General features: G+C 48.0%; 1 protein-coding gene across 1 annotated transcript in view; it reads right to left on the bottom strand.

The window, feature by feature from the left end:
• CFAP52 (cilia and flagella associated protein 52) overlaps positions 1–10,882 on the bottom strand; it is a 41,904-nt gene extending 31,022 nt beyond the window's left edge. Inside the window, exons 1-3 of the mRNA XM_054048436.1 lie at positions 10,805–10,882; positions 3,357–3,556; positions 1,027–1,163 (exon numbers count right to left, since the gene is read on the bottom strand). Of these exons, the coding sequence (XP_053904411.1) occupies positions 1,027–1,163; positions 3,357–3,556; positions 10,805–10,877 (410 nt within the window). The 5' untranslated portion in view covers positions 10,878–10,882. The remainder of the gene's footprint in view (positions 1–1,026; positions 1,164–3,356; positions 3,557–10,804) is intronic.
• Between the last annotated feature and the right edge of the window lie 7,401 nt (positions 10,883–18,283).

The following is an 18,283-nucleotide window of genomic DNA, read 5'->3' on the forward strand; positions in this document are numbered from 1 at the left end:
AGGTACAGTGTCAGAGCAACACAGAACTTGCCTGAAATAGGGCCCAACCACGCAAACACTCAGTAAGCACCAGGGCAGTAGTCCTGATTGAGGTCAACGGGGCTGCTCCTGATAGTAAGCACTACACACAATAATAAATGTTTGTAGGATTGGGCCCTACGTCTTTTTCTCATCTGTGCTACAATAGTATTACTTCACTTTCATCTCTTCTCAATTGACTCACAGTTTAAAAATATTATATATTGCCCTGCATGTATTCAAGTCTCCCTCTGTTATTTGTGTGCTCAGTTTACCATACAGTATAAACAGCATATTTCAGATAAAAACTAGATGGGCTGTAACACGGCCCAGGGCAGAACTCAATGATGGGGATATCTGCAGAGAGATGCACAGTTTTAGACATACAACTCCCATGAGAAGACCTATGCTTTCAATCCATTGCATAGCTCCGCAGAGAACCTCATCATTAAAGGCATGAATGTTTTTCCTTGCATTTATGACTGGGTGTAAAGGCCCCATCCAATGACTGACAAGGATAGAAGCCATGTGCAGAGAAACCCACAGCTGCCAGCACCTCTCATTGCATGGGAATGTGACTGGCAAATAATTCTGTCTTGAGGGACGAGAAGGTGAGTGTGCTCCTGACAGTCTCTTTTGGCCAAATTCAAAGGTGAACCTACGTTGATGTGATGTATATCTTCTTCATGTCCATACGTTAAGTCAAACAGATTCCCTAAAACTCAGGCAGTAAGATTCAGAGCTGATGTGTCAGGGGCCTGCATCTAAATGAGTGTGAATTACACTGTATATGAGAGAAGGTGCATAGTATACCAGCTTCGACTCCCCTCTGCACTGTGGGCCGTGCTGGGAATCAAACTCACAATAGCAGGAGAGGAAGCTGCCAACAGCATTTTTGCCTTCATTTATTTGGTCCTCAGACACAGGAAGTTTCCTTTTAACCTAGCCCTCTGCTTATGTGACTTCTTTGATGGGGGAGGAGAGAGATTCAAAATTTAATCTTGTTACCTGCCATCGTCCTGGCCTCCCAGTGACACCAAGTAAAGTTCATTTGGAGAGAACGCCAGTTTTTCAACTTTCCCCTTGTGAAGTGACAGCCGAGCAAGCAGCTCTCTCTTCTTGTAGTCCCACAAAATTATATCTGCCTGGGGTCCAAAGAACATTAGTTAGAATTTCCTCAGGTTCTTAGGTGCAAAAGGTGCTTCTAAGTTAGGCTTCTTTCCAGCCCAGGATTCCATTTGTATGAATACTCTTCAGATTAGCCACACTAAGGCCATGTCTACACTAGGAGTGCTTTACCAGTATAGGAACAGTGGCATATTATACCAGCAAAGCTGCCCTTTGTACCACTATAGTAAAGCCACCCCCCAGGAGCAAAATAAACTATATTGGCAAAAGGGCAGCTTTGCTGGGATAGCTCCACCTATACTAGGTGCTTCTGTCAGCACAGCTATATTGGGCGGCACTCACCTTTTCATATCCTTGATTGACATCATGATACTGGTGAAAGTAACTGTGTAGATCTGGTCTAAGAGACAACCCAAAAGTAAAGAAGGACTTCCCAGTTTGAGACTGTGTTTCATTTTAGAGTCAGTGTAACATCAGGGCCAAAAGGACAACAAGGGACAATGTACAAGATTGAGAGGTCCAAAACTGGACATTTTAAAATACTGCAAGGTACTACTGCCCCTTTCGTATAAGGATCTTAGAGTGCCCTACAAAGAGTAATTAACTAATTCATTCCCATGAAGAAGGCAAAGAAGGGCCAGATTTTCAAAGATCTTGGGTGTCTAAACATGCAGTTATGCACCCAGCGGGATTCTCAAAAGCATCTAAGTGACCGTGGAGCCCAAGTCCCATTTTCAAAAGTGATCGATACATTTAGCCGCCTAATGGGACGTGGGCACCTAAGTAACTTTTGAAAATGGGACTTAGGTATTTAGCTGTGATCAACAGCTCCATGTCTAGTTGGCAGCCGGTTTCAAGTGGAGTGCCCCAAGGGTCGGTCCTGGGGCTGGTTTTGTTCAATATCTTCATTAATGATCTGGAGGATGGCGTGGACTGCCAAGTTTGCAGATGACACTAAACTGGGAGGACTGGTAGATACGCTGGAGGGTAGGGATAGGATACAGAGGGACCTAGACAAATTAGAGGATTGGGCCAAAAGAAACCTGATGAGGTTCAACAAGGACAAGTGCAGAGTCCTGCACTTAGGACGGAAGAATCCCATTCACTGTTACAGACTAGGGACCAAGTGGCTAGGCAGCAGTTCTGCAGAAAAGGACCTAGGGGTTACAGTGGATGAGAAGCTGGATATGAATCAACAGTGTGCCCTTGTTGCCAAGAAGGCTAATGGCATTTTGGGCTGTATAAGAAGGGGCATTGCCAGCAGATCGAGGGACGTGATCATTCCCCTCTATTCGATATTGGTGAGGCCTCACCTGGAGTACTGTGTCCAGTTTTGGGCCCCACATTACAAGAAGGATGTGGAAAAATTGGAAAGAGTCCAGTGGAGGGCAATAAAAATGATTAGGGGGCTGGAGCACATGAGTTATGAGGAGAGGCTGAGGGAACTGGGACTGTTTAGTCTGCAGAAGAGAAGAATGAGGGGGGATTTGATAGCTGCTTTCAACTACCTGAAAGGGGATTCCAAAAAGGATGGATCTAGACGGTTCTCAGTGGTACCAGATGACAGAACAAGGAGTAATGGTCTCAGGTTGCAGTGGGGTGGTTTAGGTTGGCTATTAGGAAAAACTTTTTCACTAGGAGGCCGGTGAAGCACTGGAATGGGTTACCTAGGGAGGTGGTGGAATATCCTTCCTTAGAGGTTTTTAAGGTCAGGCTTGACAAAACCCTGGCTGGGATGATTTAGTTGGGATTAGGTCCTGCTTTGAGCAGGGGGTTGGACTAGATGACCTCCTGAGGTCCCTTCCAACCCTGATATTCTATGATTCATTTTGGACTTGCTTAAGGTCACATAGCAGTTCAGAGGGAGATCTAAGAGTACATGCCTCCCAGTCCCCTGAAATGCTTTTCCTCTTCTAGCATTTTTCCCCTCAAAACAAAAGCTTCAATTATTCTTTAAAAATAACAACTCCCACTGCCAAAAGCTCAGCTCTGAATCAGTTATCCTATACTGATGTAGTTAAAAATAACAGGGCCTGCTGCTATAGCCTTTACTCACAGGCTTTATGCTACTAAGTCAACAGAATTACATGCAAGACTACGGACTACAAGATCAGTCCTCTGAGGAGGAAGATTTCAGTTTGATACTCACCCCAAAGTCATTATTCAATCCCCCAAAGGTTAAAATAATCACTTAAAAAAATATTACTCACCTTGAAGCCCATGAAGGTGACCTGTCCAGAAGCTACGTAACATCCACTCCGAGACACAGCAATACAGGAGACATTGTTAGTGTGCCCGTGCAGGAAAGCTTGTGTGTTATTGTTCAGGCCTTGAATAATTACGGTACATCCCAGAGGATAGACAAAGTGCTCCCGATCAGGGTGGCAGATCAGACCAAAAGGTATATGCCCTACAACAGAAAGGGAGTAAGAGAGAGAATTCAGAGATTCACAGATTTTAAGGCCAGAAGGGACCATTAGATCATCATATCACAGGCTCTTAAATTACACCCAATTACACCTGTATTGAGCCCAACAATGTATGTCTGACTAAACACAACTTGCGTTTGGCCAAAGCATAATTTTCAGAAGAGAGTTATTCTTTAACCTCTAAATTAGGGAAGCATGATCAACGGTCCCGCTACATTTTTTTCTTATGTGTGGCATGGCTGCCAGAGCTCAGGTTTATAATCTATGAGCACAGTCTCATCCTCATCCCAGAGGGAGGAAGGCTGGCCCAGTGGTTAGCGAGCAGCGGCACAGAAGGCAGCGAACAGGGCTGCTAACAGGGGAGTTTGAGTGGGAGTTCCATTGGAGGAGAAGGTACCTGTATTTGCGTCTGTCTTTGTAGTGTTTGTATGTGTAGAGGCCTGTAGGGGCAGCATGCTGGGCGGGCAGCTGAGCCCTGATTAGGGGGCGGAGCTTGGCTGAGGAGCGGGCCTATAAAAGCGGCCACCCAGCCAGGCAGCGGCACAGCTGCGAGCAGCGAACAGGGCTGCTAATAGGGGAGTTTGAGTAGGAGTTCCATTGGAGGAGGTGGAAGGGGAGGGCACGGTGCCCTGTGTGCCGTGTGCCCCCAGGTGCAGAGGGCACAGCTGAGTAGGCGGGCTCAGACAACAGTGGCCATGAGCCAAGCAGTGGGGGACACAATGCAGATGATTGCATGCAGCAGCTGCGGTATGTACATGGTTTGAGCGGCAGTGCCTGAACAGAGGTATATGTGCATGAAATGCCGCCTAATAGAACTGCTGGAAGAAAAGATCCGAGGTTTGGAGATGCAGGTAGATACCCTGATAGAGTTTAGAAGGGAGTTCGAGCAGCTGATGGAGCAAAGGCAAGGAGGGGCTGAAGGGGAATGCTCAGGGGTACAGGTGGAAGCAGGGACAAAGACCTGTGAGGGGGGAATGCTGGGGGGAGAACAAGGGCAGTGGAAGCATGTGACTGTGAGAAGCAGGCCAAGGAAAAGGAGGGCCAGTGAAGGAGAAATAGAGCTCAGGAACAGGTTTGGGTGTTTGGAAAACGAGGAAGGGGTGCAGCAGGTGGTAACTGAAGGGGGGAGGGGGAGGAAAAAGAGAAGAGTGGCTAGTCCCATAGAAAGAGGGGAGGAATTGATGGAGACAGCACCAAATCTGGGCCCCGGGAGGATACAGGATGGCATAAGGGGGAGTATAAGGGAAAATAGGAATGGACAGGGGTTGCAACTAGAGGGAACAGGGAATAGATTAGTAGAGCGCACTGTCACCAGGCAAAGGCAGGTTTACGTGATTGGGGACTCCTTACTTAGGAGGTTAGATAGGCCTGTGACCAGGGCAGACCCAGAGAACAGAAGGGTGTGCTGTCTACCGGGCGCTAAGATACGAGATGTGGATCTGCGGCTGAAAAGGATCCTAAAAGGAGCAGGTAAGAACCACTTGATCATCCTTCACATAGGTACGAATGACACGGCTAGGTTCTCGCTAGAGAGAATCAAGGGAGATTATGCCAGGCTGGGGAAGACGCTTAAGGAAATCGAGGCTCAGATCATCTTCAGTGGGATTCTGCCTGTTCCTAGAGAAGGGCAGCAAAGGGGTGACAGGATTGTGATGATAAATAGTTGGCTAAGGGAGTGGTGCTATAAAGAGGGCTTTGGGATGTATGGCCACTGGGAGGCTTTCGGGGACAGAAAACTGTTCTCAAGGGACGGACTTCACCTGAGTAGGGAAGGAAATAGACTTCTGGGAGGGAGGCTAGCTCATCTCATCAAAAGAGCTTTTAAACTAGGAATTTGGGGGAGACGGTTGGGAGATGTCCAGTTAATCTCCACACCAGATTATAACATTGAGAGGGAGGACAATGAGATAAGAACAGATATAGCCGGGGAGAAGAGATTAGACATAAGGAGGAGGGGTGGGATGGATACTAGACTAATAGGTCATACTAGCAGTACGGTGTCCATACCAAATGGGATAACGAATGTGAGAGAGGCCAAACGGCATAAATTAAAATGTTTTTATACACCAATGCGAGAAGCCTAGGTAACAAAATGGAGGAATTGGAGCTCCTGGTCCGAGAAATGAAACCGGATATCATAGGAATAACTGAAATGTGGTGGAACGGTAGTCATGACTGGAGTACAGGTATGGAAGGGTACGTGCTGTTTAGGAAAGACCGGATCAAAGGTAAAGGTGGGGGAGTAGCATTGTATGTCAATAATGAGGTAAACTGTAAAGAAATAATAAGTGATGGAATGGATAAGACGGAGTCTGTCTGGGCAATACTCACATTAGGTAAAAAAACTACTAGAGCCTCCCCTGGGATAGTGCTTGGGGTGTGCTATAGACCGCCAGGATCTAGCCTGGATATGAACAGAGAACTCTTTAACATTTTTAGGGAAGTAAATACTAATAGGAACTGTGTAATCATGGGAGACTTTAACTTCCCGGATATAGATTGGGAATAAATGTTAGTAACAATAATAGGGCTCAGATTTTCCTAGACGTGATAGCTGATGAATTCCTTCATCAAGTAGTCACTGAACCGACAAGGGGGGATGCCATTTTAGATTTGGTTTTGGTGAGTAGTGAGGACCTTGTTGAGGAAATGGTTATAGGGGACAACCTTGGCTCGAGTGATCAGTTTAATTCAGTTTAAACTAAATGGAAAGATTAACAGAATTAAATTGGAGACTAAGGTTTACGATTTCAAAAGGGCTAACTTTAATAAATTAAGGGGACTAGTTAGGGAAGTGGATTGGACTAACATATTTAGGGATCTAAAGGCGGAAGGTGCCTGGGATTATTTCAAATTGAAGTTGCAGGAGCTGTTGGAGGCCTGTATCCCGAGAAAGGGAAAACAGTTCGTAGGCAGGAGATTTAGACCGAGCTGGATGAGCAAGCGTCTCAGAGGGGTCATTAAGAAAAAACAGAAAGCGTACAGGGAGTGGAAGATGGGAGGGATCAGCAAAGAAACCTACCTTATTGAGGTCAGAGCATGTAGAGATAGAGTGAGAAAAGCCAAAAGCTGTGTAGAGTTGGACCTTGCGAGGGGAATTAAAACCAATAGTAAGAGCTTTTATAGCCATATAAATAGGAAGAAAACAAAGAAAGAAGAAGTGGGACCGCTTAAGACTGAAGATGGAGTGGAGATTAAGGATAATTTAGGCATGGCACAATATCTAAATGAATATTTTGCATCGGTATTTAATGAGGCTAATGAAAGGTTGAGGAATAGTGGAAGGGAGACGGATGGGAATAAAGGAGTGGGGATTGACATTACTGTATCTGAGGTAGAAGCCAAACTCGAACAGCTTAACGGGACTAAATCGGGTGGACCAGATGATCTTCATCCGAGAATATTAAAGGAACTGGCGCGAGAAATTGCAAGCCTGTTAGCGATCATTTTTAATGAAACTGTAAACTCGGGGGTGGTACCATTTGACTGGAAAATAGCTAATGTGGTTCCTATTTTCAAGAAGGGAAAAAAATATGACCCGGGTAACTACAGGCCTGTTAGTTTAACATCTGTAATATGCAAGGTCTTGGAAAAAATTTTGAAGGAGAAAGTAGTTAAGGACCTTGAGGTCAATGCCAATTGGGACAAATTACAACACGGATTTACGAAATGTAGATCGTGCCAAACCAACCTGATCTCCTTCTTTGAGAAAGTAACAGATTATTTAGATAAAGGAAATGCGGTGGATCTAATATACCTCGATTTCAGTAAAGCGTTTGATACAGTACCGCATGAGGAAGTATTGGTTAAATTGGAAAAGATGGGGATTGATATGAAAATCCAGAGGTGGATAAAGAACTGGTTAAAGGGGAGACTGCAGCGGTCGTACTGAAAGGTGAACTGTCAGGTTGGAGGGAGGTTACCAGTGGAGTTCCTCAAGGTTCGGTTCTGGATCCAATTTTATTTAATCTATTCATTACTGGGACCTCGGAACCAAATGTAGGAGTGGGCTGATAAAGTTTGTGGACGACACAAAGTTGGGAGGTATTGCCAATTCAGAGGATAGGGATATCCTGCAGGGAGATTTGGATGACCTTGTAAACTGGAGTAATAGTAATAGGATGAAATTTAATAGTGAGAAGTGTAAGGTTATGCATTTAGGGATGACTAACAAGAATTTTAGTTATAAGCTGGGGGCGCATCAGTTGGAAGTAGGGTGACCAGATGTCCCGATTTTATAGGGACAGTCCCGATTTTTGGGTCTTTTTCTTATATAGGTTCCTATTACCCCCCACCCCCATCCCGATTTTTCACATTTGCTGTCTGGTCACCCTAGTTGGAAGTAATGGAAGAGGAGAAGGACCTCGGAGTCCTGGTTGATCGCAGGATGACTATGAGTCGGCAATGTGATGTGGCCGTGAAAAAAGCTAATGCGGTCTTGGGATGCATTAGGCGAGGTATTTCTAGTAGGGATGAGGTGCTGGTTCTGTTATACAAGGCACTGGTGAGACCTCATTTGGAGTACTGTGTGCAGTTCTGGTCTCCCATGTTTAAAAAAGGATGAAATCAAACTGGAACGGGTACAGAGAAGGGCCACTAGGATGATCCGAGGAATGGAAAATCTGTTGTATGAAAGGAGACTTGAGGAGCTCTGTTTGTTTACCTTAACCAAAAGAAGGCTGAGGGGGGATATGATTGCTCTCTATAAATATATCAGAGGGATAAATTCCAGGGAGGGAGAGGAATTATTTCAGCTCAGTACTAATGTGGACACGAGAACAAATGGATATAAACTGGCCGTCGGGAAGTTTAGGCTTGAAATTAGACGAAGGTTTCTAACCATCAGAGGAGTGAAGTTTTGGAACAGCCTTCCGAGGGAACCAGTGGGGGTGAAAGACCTCTCTGGCTTTAAGATTAAGCTTGATAAGTTTATGGAGGGGATGTTTTGATGGGATAAAGTGATTTTAGTCAATAGGTCAATAATGTGCCATCGCTGGTAATTAGTAACAATGGTCAATGATGGGATATTAAAAATTACTACAGAGAACTTTTTCCAGAGGGTCTGGCTAGAGAATCTTGCCTGCATGCTCGGGGTTCAGCTAATCGCCATATTTGGGGTCGGGAAGGAATTTTCCTCCAGGGTAGATTGGCAGAGGCCCTGGAGGTTTTTCGCCTTCCTCCGCAGTATGGGGCAGGGATCGCTTGCAGGAGGATTCTCAGCAATTTGAAGTCTTTAAATCATGATTTGGGGACTTCAACAGCTGAGTCAAGGGAGAGAATTCTTCCAGGAGTGGGTGGGTCAGCTTTTGTGGCCCACATCATGCAGGAGGTCAGACTAGATGATCATAATGGTCCCTTCTGACCTTAGAGTCTATGAGTCTATGAGACTTGGGAGACCTGGGTCCAATTCCCTGCTCTGTCAGGTTTCCTTGTGACCGTGGGCAACTCACTTAGGCTGTCTGTGCCTCAGTTTCCCATCTGCAAAATGGGGATAATAGCACTGCTCTGCCTCACAGGGGTGTTAGTAGGATAAATACATTAAAGATTGTGAGGTGCTCAGATGCTTTGATGAGGGGAGCCAAATAAGTACAATTAATTGATCGATTCCATCGACCCCTTTGTTCCCTCTCTTCTTCATGTATTCCCTCTCCCACATTCAATTATCACCTCCCCTTTTCTACTCTCACTCCCTTTTAATATTTCCCCATGTTTCTCGCTCCATCACACACACTCTCTCCTTTGCTCTTCCTTTAAATCCATGGAACCAAAAGTTCAAATCCAGTTCTTGGCCTTATCCATGTTCTTCATGCGTCTGAGGTAGATACGTGCATTTTGGGGCCGGCAAAGGGATCCCTGAATAACTATAGTTTGTAAACGTCCATGAAAGGAGTTCTGGAAACGTAATATCCCTTCACCAGTATCAAAGTGCATCCACCTCTGGAGCACGGAACTGGGCAGCCTAGAAGATAACTGGCACACCGTGCAACAATGTTGGGAGAGGAGGTTTTGGACAAGAAGCTAGGGCAAACCCCCTACTCTTATGATAAATGCTTTGGGATTTTAACATCCAAGCAGAGCACACACATGGAAGCTTAGTTTTAAAATTCTCACCGGGAGATCCACAGTAAAGTGCATGAATTCTGTTGCATCCACCTCAGGCCCATACAGAACACAGACAAGGCCAAGAACTAGATTTGAACCTTTGGATTTGAACCTTTGGATCTCAGGATTTCAAAACTAAGACCATCCCTCTGGAAACCAACATAAACTTCACTGGGATCACACCCTAGTCCAGATGTTATTGTTGATGTAGCATAGCAGGCAGGTGTGCCACTGTACTGACAGGTGCAAGAGATGCATCCCTGCCTTGAGATTACAAAATCGAGACCCAAGTCAAAGAGTGATGACAAAGAAAAAACAAGCCAATATGGGTGACAGAATGAGAGGCTGAGGTGGGTGGGCTAGGTGAGGCCGGATGGGAAGAGGGTGACTTCATTGCTCTGCAGGCAATTCTGCCAGGCAGAGATGTTTTTAGTAAGTTAAAATGAGTGGCAGGGTCCAGAGAGAGGGCCTGGCAGGAGGGGAGCAACAGGGTGTGCATGGGACCCCAAGTTAGCCCTCAAACACACTGAACCCACAGAGGCAGGTCACCACTTCCCAAGAATGGGGGAGGGGCCTTTTATCAGAGATTGAAATAGATCATGAGATGAGGTCAGGTCCCCCAACCCTGCCCACCACCAAACCCAGCCCTCCCCACTAGATTCCCCCCCCCAAACCTCCCTCAGGGCCCACAACCCAGCCCCCTCATACAGCCCTCCCCACTAGATCTCCCCAACCCCGCATCAGGGCCCCAAACCCACACCCCAATACAGCCCTCCCCACTAGATCTCCCCAACCCAGCCCCTCCATCAGGACCCCCAACCCAGCCCCCTCATACAGCCCTCCCCACTAGATCTCCCCAACCCAGCCCCTCCATCAGGACCCCCAACCCAGCCCCCTCATACAGCCCTCCACACTAGATCTTCCCCAGCCCCGCATCAGGACCCCCAACCCACACCCCAATACAGCCCTCCCCAGACCCCACTAGATCCCCCCCAAACCTCCATCAGGGCCCGCAACCCAGCCCCCAATGCAGCCCTCCCCACTAGATCCCTTCAAGCCCCCCAACCCAGCCCCCCACGGAGACGCCCTGGCACCAGGGTCACCCCGCAGCGGCCGCGGCGCGGTACCGTTGAAGCCGATGACCGCCTGCAGCTCCAGCTCGCACAGCGCGTCACTCGGGGGTCCCGGCTCCCCCGCCATGGCGCTGCCGCCCGCTCCCCTCAGCCGCCGGCTGTGTACACCCGGCGCTATAGAAACCGCGCCTGCGCACCAACCCCCACCCCTCCCCCGTGCCGAAGGCTGCACATGCGCAGAGCCACAGTTTGGGCCCAGAGGAGAGGAGCAGTGAGGGGATGTAGGAGGGCAAAGGTCGTGACCCGAAAGCACCCTGTACGGCCCAGGGCAGAGGTCATGACTCTACAGTGACCTAATCCCCCATAGACACAACCTGGGCATCTAGGGTGCAGTCCCCAGAGACCAGCAGGCTCCCAGGGCTGCAACCCTGCCTGGAGGGACCAGGCTTCCCCTCCTGCACCCTGGGGTGACCCAGCATCCCCACCCGAGGGTGTGCACCCCATGTGGAGGGACCGGGATGTGCCCCCATGCCAGGATGTGCCCTGCCTGCAGGGGTCCCGGCATCCCCCCCACCCCCTGGGATGCACCCTGCCTGGAGGTGACCCACATGAGGGTGCATCCTGTGTGCAGAATATGCTGGAAGATGCCAGTGATTGATTCCAATGGAACCAGGTCAGGATCAGTCTAAATAGCTAGTTGGCCTAAACTCTACTGCACTGGGGAGCTAGACAATCAAATACCTGATTAGGCCTCATAGCAGAGGGCAGTAGGGGACACAGACCAATCAGAATGTTGCAGATTAGCTCTAGTGCCAGAAGGGATTGGGGAAAAGTGCTCCTGGTTTCCTGTTGCCTGCTGCCAGTGTTGCTGTGACAGGAGCCAACTTGCTGCTCTCTTTCTCTGGTTTTTGGAGATACATGGCAAACAAGCTCTAAATGGAGAAATGTGTACATGCTGCTTATTTTTCTGTATTTTTAGATTTCTTCTGAAAGAGTAATGCTATGATCAAATATTTATATAGCTGCTGCTAACCAATTCACCCATAGTGTCACTCAGGAATTCTGAAAGTTGCCAGCAGCTTTGCTGATCTGTGTGGTTTAGAGTCAAGAGTATATATTCCTTGGCACTTTTTTTCCTCATTGTCAAGCAAAACTAATGTTTGTAAATGAAAATGTCCAGAATTATCCAGTTATGCCCTTATTTTATTTCCCATTTGACCTGGCTCCTATCTCTCTGATACAGTAAGCAGAGACCCTATGTTTAGTAGGATTGGCCTACTTTCAGCAAAGCCACCACTTTTTGCCTCTTCCAAGACAGGACAGCCCAATGTTCTATTTTTTAAGAGTGCTGGTTTACTTGCCCTACTTTCATATGGCAGGTCTACTTGGTACAATGAAAGGAAAGCTTTCTTATGAGGAATCTGTGCAACCCACCTGGGGAATTAGTTTTGTCTTCTAAATCCTTTTGATGTGTGTTTGTTTGTTATAAGGATGGTATCATTTATTTGTATTGTGGAAACACACTGAGGCCTCCACCAGGGATGGGACCCTATTGCTCTAGGCACTGTACAGACATAACAAAAAGACTGCCCCAGACCCAAAGAGCTTACACTACGAGAGTAGTTCGATTTTACTTAAATTGAATTAGTGGAACCGATATTACAAAGTCGAACGTGTGTATCCACACTAAGAACAGTAATTCGACTTTGTGAGTCCACACTAACGGGGCAAGTGTCAACATTGGAAGCGGTGCACTGTGGGCAGCTATCCCACAGTTCCCGCAGTCCCCGCTGCCCATTGGAATTCTGGGTCGAGCCCCCAATGCCTGCTGGGGAAAAAAATGTGTCGAGGGTGGTTTTGGGTAACTGTCGTCATTCAACCATCACTCCCGCCCTCCCTCCCTGAAAGCGCTGTCGGGCAATCAGTTCGCGCACTTTTCTGGTGAGTGACAGCGCAGACGCCACAGCACTGTGAGCATGGAGCCCGCTGCGACCATCGCTGCAGTTATGGCCGTTGTCAACACCTCGCACCTTATCATCCACCTTTTTCAGAGGCAGATGTTGAGAAATCGGGCGAGGAAGCTACGGCAGCGCGGTGAGGACATTAAGTCTGAGAGTGGCACAGACCTCTTGCAAAGCACGGGACCCCGCGCCATGGACATCATGGTGGCAATGGGTCATGTTGATGCTGTGGAACGGCAATTCTGGGCCCAGGAAACAAGCATGGACTGGTGGGACGCATAGTGCTGCAGGTCTGGGATGAATCACAGTGGCTGCGAAACTTTTGCATGCATAAGGGAACTTTCCTGGAACTTTGTGAGTTGCTGTCCCCTGCCCTGAAGCATAAGGACAGCCGGATGCGAGCAGCCCTGACTGTCCAGAAGCGAGTGGCCATAGCCCTCTGGAAGCTTGCAATGCCAGACAGCTACCGGTCAGTCGCGAACCACTTTGGCGTGGGCAAATCTACCGTGGGGGTTGCTATGATGCAAGTAGCCAACGCAATTGTTGAGCTACTGCTCTCAAAGGTAGTGACCCTGGGAAATGTGCAGGTCATCATAGATGGCTTCGCTGTGATGGGATTCCCAAACTGCGGTGGGGCTATAGATGGAACTCACATCCCTTTTTTGGGACCGGAGCATCAGGCCAGCCAGTACATTAACAGAAAGGGCTACTTTTCAATGGTGCTGCAAGCACTTGTGGACCATAGGAGACGTTTTACCAACATCAACGTCGGATGGCTGGGCAAGGTTCATGACGCTCGTGTTTTCAGGAACTCTGGTCTGTTTAGACAGCTGCAGGAAGGTATTTACTTCCCAGATCACAAAATAACTGTTGGGGATGTGGAGATGCCTATAGTGATCCTCGGGGACCCAGCCTACCCACTAATGCCCTGGCTCATGAAGCCCTATACAGGCGCCCTGGACAGTGAAAAAGAACTCTTCAACTACCGACTGAGCAAGTGCAGAATGGTGGTGGAGTGTGCTTTTGGACGTCTCAAGGGGAGATGGAGAAGCTTACTGACTCACTCTGATCTCAATGAAACCAATATCCCCATTGTTATTGCAGTTTGCTTTGTGCTCCACAATCTCTGTGAGAGCAAGGGGGAGACGTTTATGGCGAGGTGGGAGATTGAGGCACATCGCCTGGTTGCTGATTACGCCCAACTAGAAAGCCGTGCGATTAGAAGAGCCCAGTGGGACGCGCTGTGCATCCAGGAGGCTTTGAAAGCTAGGTTCCACAGTGAGCAGAGTAACCTGTGACTATTAAGTTTGTTTAAAGAGAAGCTGAACCTGTCCCCATTTCTTTACCCAGTTAATGTTGACTATTCTCTCCAGTTACATACCCCCTTTACCCCGTTTCCCTCCTTCCAACACACCTTTAAAAATAAAATAAATGGAACTTTGTTCATTAACACCGTTTTCCTTATTAAGGGTTTCGTGGTAAAGGGTTGAAACTGGGACGCAGACTGTGGTGGGGAGCGGGTGTAGTGATGGAAAGGACGCTTCTAAACTCGAGGAATGACAGGCTCCTGCTCCTAGAGCGGTCCGCAGTGGTGGACTGGTTGTTTCAACGGAGCCTGCCACCCCTCCTTTTCAGAACTCTGTGTGTGGGGGCTATGTGACTTTGTGGCGGGGGAGGACGGTTACAGATCCCCTGCTGCGTGGCTCTGTCATCCAGGCTAAGGACCGCTGCATAAGATCTGTAACCGCCCTCCCCCGCCACAAACTCACATAGCCCCCCGACACAGAACATGAAAACCACCTCCCAGACTGACCTGGGTGCCTAGTGACTGCAATGTGTGTGTGACCTGCTGCTGAACCTGCCCCCGTGTCTGTACCCTGGTAAAGGTGACTGTCCTCTCCAATTACCAATCCCCTTTCCTCCCTTCAAACACACTCTCCTCTAAAAGAACCTGACGGAAACAGAAATGAACAGAAACATATTTTTTATTAACAACTACACAGTTAGGGGATGACACTGGGACGGGGGTTTGGGTGAGGTGCTTTTGGAGTGAAGGAAAGGACTTATCAAAACTTTGGGAATGAGAGCCGTCTGGTACTTGAGCAGTCTGCAGGGGTGGAGTGACTGTTTTCACGGCCCCTGCCGCCCCTCCTTCTTGGGACTTTGGGTGAGGGGGAATGGGACTTTGTGGCGGGGGAGGGGCTCTGTCCTCCTGCCTCCGGTCCTGCAGAACATCTACAAGGCGCCGGAGCGTGTCCATTTGCTCCCTCATTAGTCCAAGGAGCGTTTGAGTCGCCTGCTGGTCTTCCTGCCGCCACCTGTCCTCCCGTTCACTGTGTGATCGCTGGTATTGCGACATGTTCTCCCTCCACTGGGTCTCCTGTGCCGCCTCGGCTCGGGAGCAGCCCATAAGTTCAGAGAACATCTCATCCCGTGTCCTTCTCTTTCGGCGCCTAATCTGTGCCAGCCTCTGGGAGGGGGTAGGTCGGGAGACGCTCGCAGCTGTGGGATGGGAAAAAGGGAGTGAATTCCTCACAAAGATACATTTTTGTGAACAATGAACATAGTCTTTCTCTGTGAACAAGACCATGCACAACACCTATCACATGCGCACTCAGGACAAGGTCGAATTTTTGGCCTTCGCATTCAGTGCCTGGGGTCTTGGAGTACAGATCACACAAGCAGGGCAGGACAGCGGAATTCGGCTAGCAGGCGGACATGGTAAGCTGTAGACTTTTGGCTGCTGAACGCTTAATTTATAGCAGTGCCCTCCTTTCACGTTCAAAGCAGTACCCCTAGCGTTGGCCAGTTCCTGCTGCCGGCAATCCGGCCAGCATGAACTCTGCCACTGTCCCACCCCCCTCGCGGCTGTCCCTGGGAAAGATCCCTGTATGCTGCCCCTGTCCCACCTCCACTGCATGGCTGTAAACCGCCAGTTAGTTATGTAAAGGAAGAGGCAATCAGTCCCAATACTAACATTCCCCTAACTTAAAGCAGGTCACCATGAGTGATATCACTCTGATGAGGATCTCGGACACAGAGAAAGACCGCATGCTGCATGAATGCCAGCAAAAACCAGGGTTGTATGCAGCCATGCTGTGCGAGGCACTGATCCCGGAGTACTTGCTGCTAGCCTGGCGCGGAAAAGTTTCCTACCATGGAGGACGCAATAAGGCCGCTCTCCCCAGGAACCTAATGCAAAGGCTTTCAAATTACCTCCAGGAGAGCTTCGTGGAGATGTCCCAGGAGGATTTCTGCTCTATCCCCGGACATATTGACACAATTTTCCAGTAGCTGCACTGGCAAGGACTAAAAAGTAAAGCGCCTAGGGCAAAGTAATCATGAAAAACCCATTGTTGATATTCCATTCCTGTTCTGATCAAAATAAAAAATGTTTACATGTTTAAAACACTTACCGACTGATCCTTCCCCTGATTCAGGGTCAGGGTTAACGCCTTGGGAGGGTTGGTAAGGGATCTCCGTGAGGGTGATGAAGAGATCCTGGCTGTCGGGGAAATTAGTGTTGTATGTGCTGTCGACTGCCTCGTCCTCCTCATCTCCTTCCTCATCTTCCCCGTCCGCGAACATCTCCAAGGAAGCAGCCGTCGACAATACCCCATCGTCAGAGTCCACGGTCAGTGGCGGGGTAGTGGTGGCGGCCGCACCTAGAATGGAATGCAGTGCCTCGTAGAAAGGGCATGTCTGGGGCTGGGATCCGGAGCGTCCGTTTGCCACTTTGGTCTTCTGGTAGCCTTGTCTCAGGTCCTTGATTTTCACGCGGCACTGCGTTGCATCTCGGCTGTATCCTCTCTCCGTCATGGCTTTGGAGATCTTTTCGTAGATCTTCGCATTCTGTTTTTTCGATCGCAGCTCCAAAAGCACGGACTCATCGCCCCACACAGCGATCAGATCCAAGACTTCCCGATCAGTCCATGCTGGGGCCCTCTTTCTATTCTGCGATTGCGTGGTCACCTCTGCTGGAGAGCTCTGCATTGTTGCCAGTGCTGCTGAGCTCCCCACGATGTCCAAACAGGAAATGAGATTCAAACTGCTCAGACAGGAAAAGGAATTCAAATTTTCCCGGGGCTTTTCCTGTGTGGCAGGTCAGAGCATCCGAGCTCGGACTGCTGTCCAGAGCGTCAACAGAGTGGTGCACTGTGGGATAGCTTCCAGAGCTATTAGCATCGAATTCCATCCACACCTACCCTAATTCGACATGGCCATGTCGAATTTAGCGCTACTCCCCTCGTCGGGAAGGAGTACAGAAATCGATTTAAAGAGACCTCTATGTTGAATTAAATAGCTTCGTTGTGTGGACGGGTGCAGGGTTAATTCGATTTAACGCTGCTAAATTCGACATAACCTCCTAGTGTATACCAGGCCTTAGGCTACATCTACACTACAGGGGGGGGTCGATTTAAGATATGCAAATTCAGCTACGCGAATAGCGTAGCTGAATTTGACGTATCGCAGCCGACTTACCCCGCTGTAGGGATGGCGGCAAAATCGACCTCTGCAGCTTCCCGTTGACGGCGCTTACTCCCACCTCCGCTGGTGGAGTAAGAGCGTCAATTCGGGGATCGATTGTCGTGTCCCAACGGGACGCGATAAATCGATCCCCGAGAGGTCGATTTCTACCTGCCGATTCAGGCGGGTAGTGTAGACCCAGCCTAAGTAAAAGACAAGAGGCTACAGCTGACTGTAACAAGCAGATGTCAGAAGCACAAAATAACAGTGAGAGAATTATGATCAGTGTGATAAACAGGGGTCACAGATATGTACCTGCCTCAGATATGGATGATAAGCATGTTCTGCTGTATGTGTGGAAGGGTACTATTTAAAAAGCAAATCAGTGTAGTGTAAATACCTTCACACTAATGAATCTCATCAATGCAGCATTATTGTTGAACTTTTACAAGCACAAAAGTCAGGAAATGCAAAGTTGTTGTTCCCAAAGAGACAGTTACTTTCTCACCTGTGCATACAGCATTTTGCATTACGCTGTGTGCTGTCAGATTCATAACTTGACTTAAATGTATAAAGTGACTGAGTTGCAGTTGCTATGGGAATTCTCAATTTGTGTTTAAATTCCCAACCTGAACATCAATTAATGTCAAAGTTTGCCTGAATTTTCTTGTTTATTTTAGATTATAAAAATAAATTTAAAATATAAAAGGAAAATGGAAAAGAGCCTTCTTGATCAAACTGCCTTTGCAACAAACAGGTGCAGAACTCCGATTCATCACATGTATATATCCGGGGTGCCGCTCATGCATATGTTTAAATGTTGGGGCATTGAAATGAACAAGGGAATATGTGCATATTTCCAGAGCTCTGCATCGGTATATATAATAATGGGACATTAAAATAAATTGATTAGGCTAAATTCATCCCTGATGTAAATCCATGGGATTCTTTGGAGTTACACTGTAGTGAATTTGGCCTATTATACATGTTTGAAATCCTGTTAGATAAAAATAGGTATCCTAAGATGTGTCCATCTTAACGCAGAAGGAACAACTCAGTTGAGTTCAGTCTCCAATGACCCTTTTAATTCTAGGCTTCTCTGTTA

The sequence above is a fragment of the Malaclemys terrapin genome, chromosome 13 (genome assembly GCF_027887155.1).
Source record: "Malaclemys terrapin pileata isolate rMalTer1 chromosome 13, rMalTer1.hap1, whole genome shotgun sequence".
NCBI lineage: Eukaryota > Metazoa > Chordata > Testudines > Emydidae > Malaclemys > Malaclemys terrapin.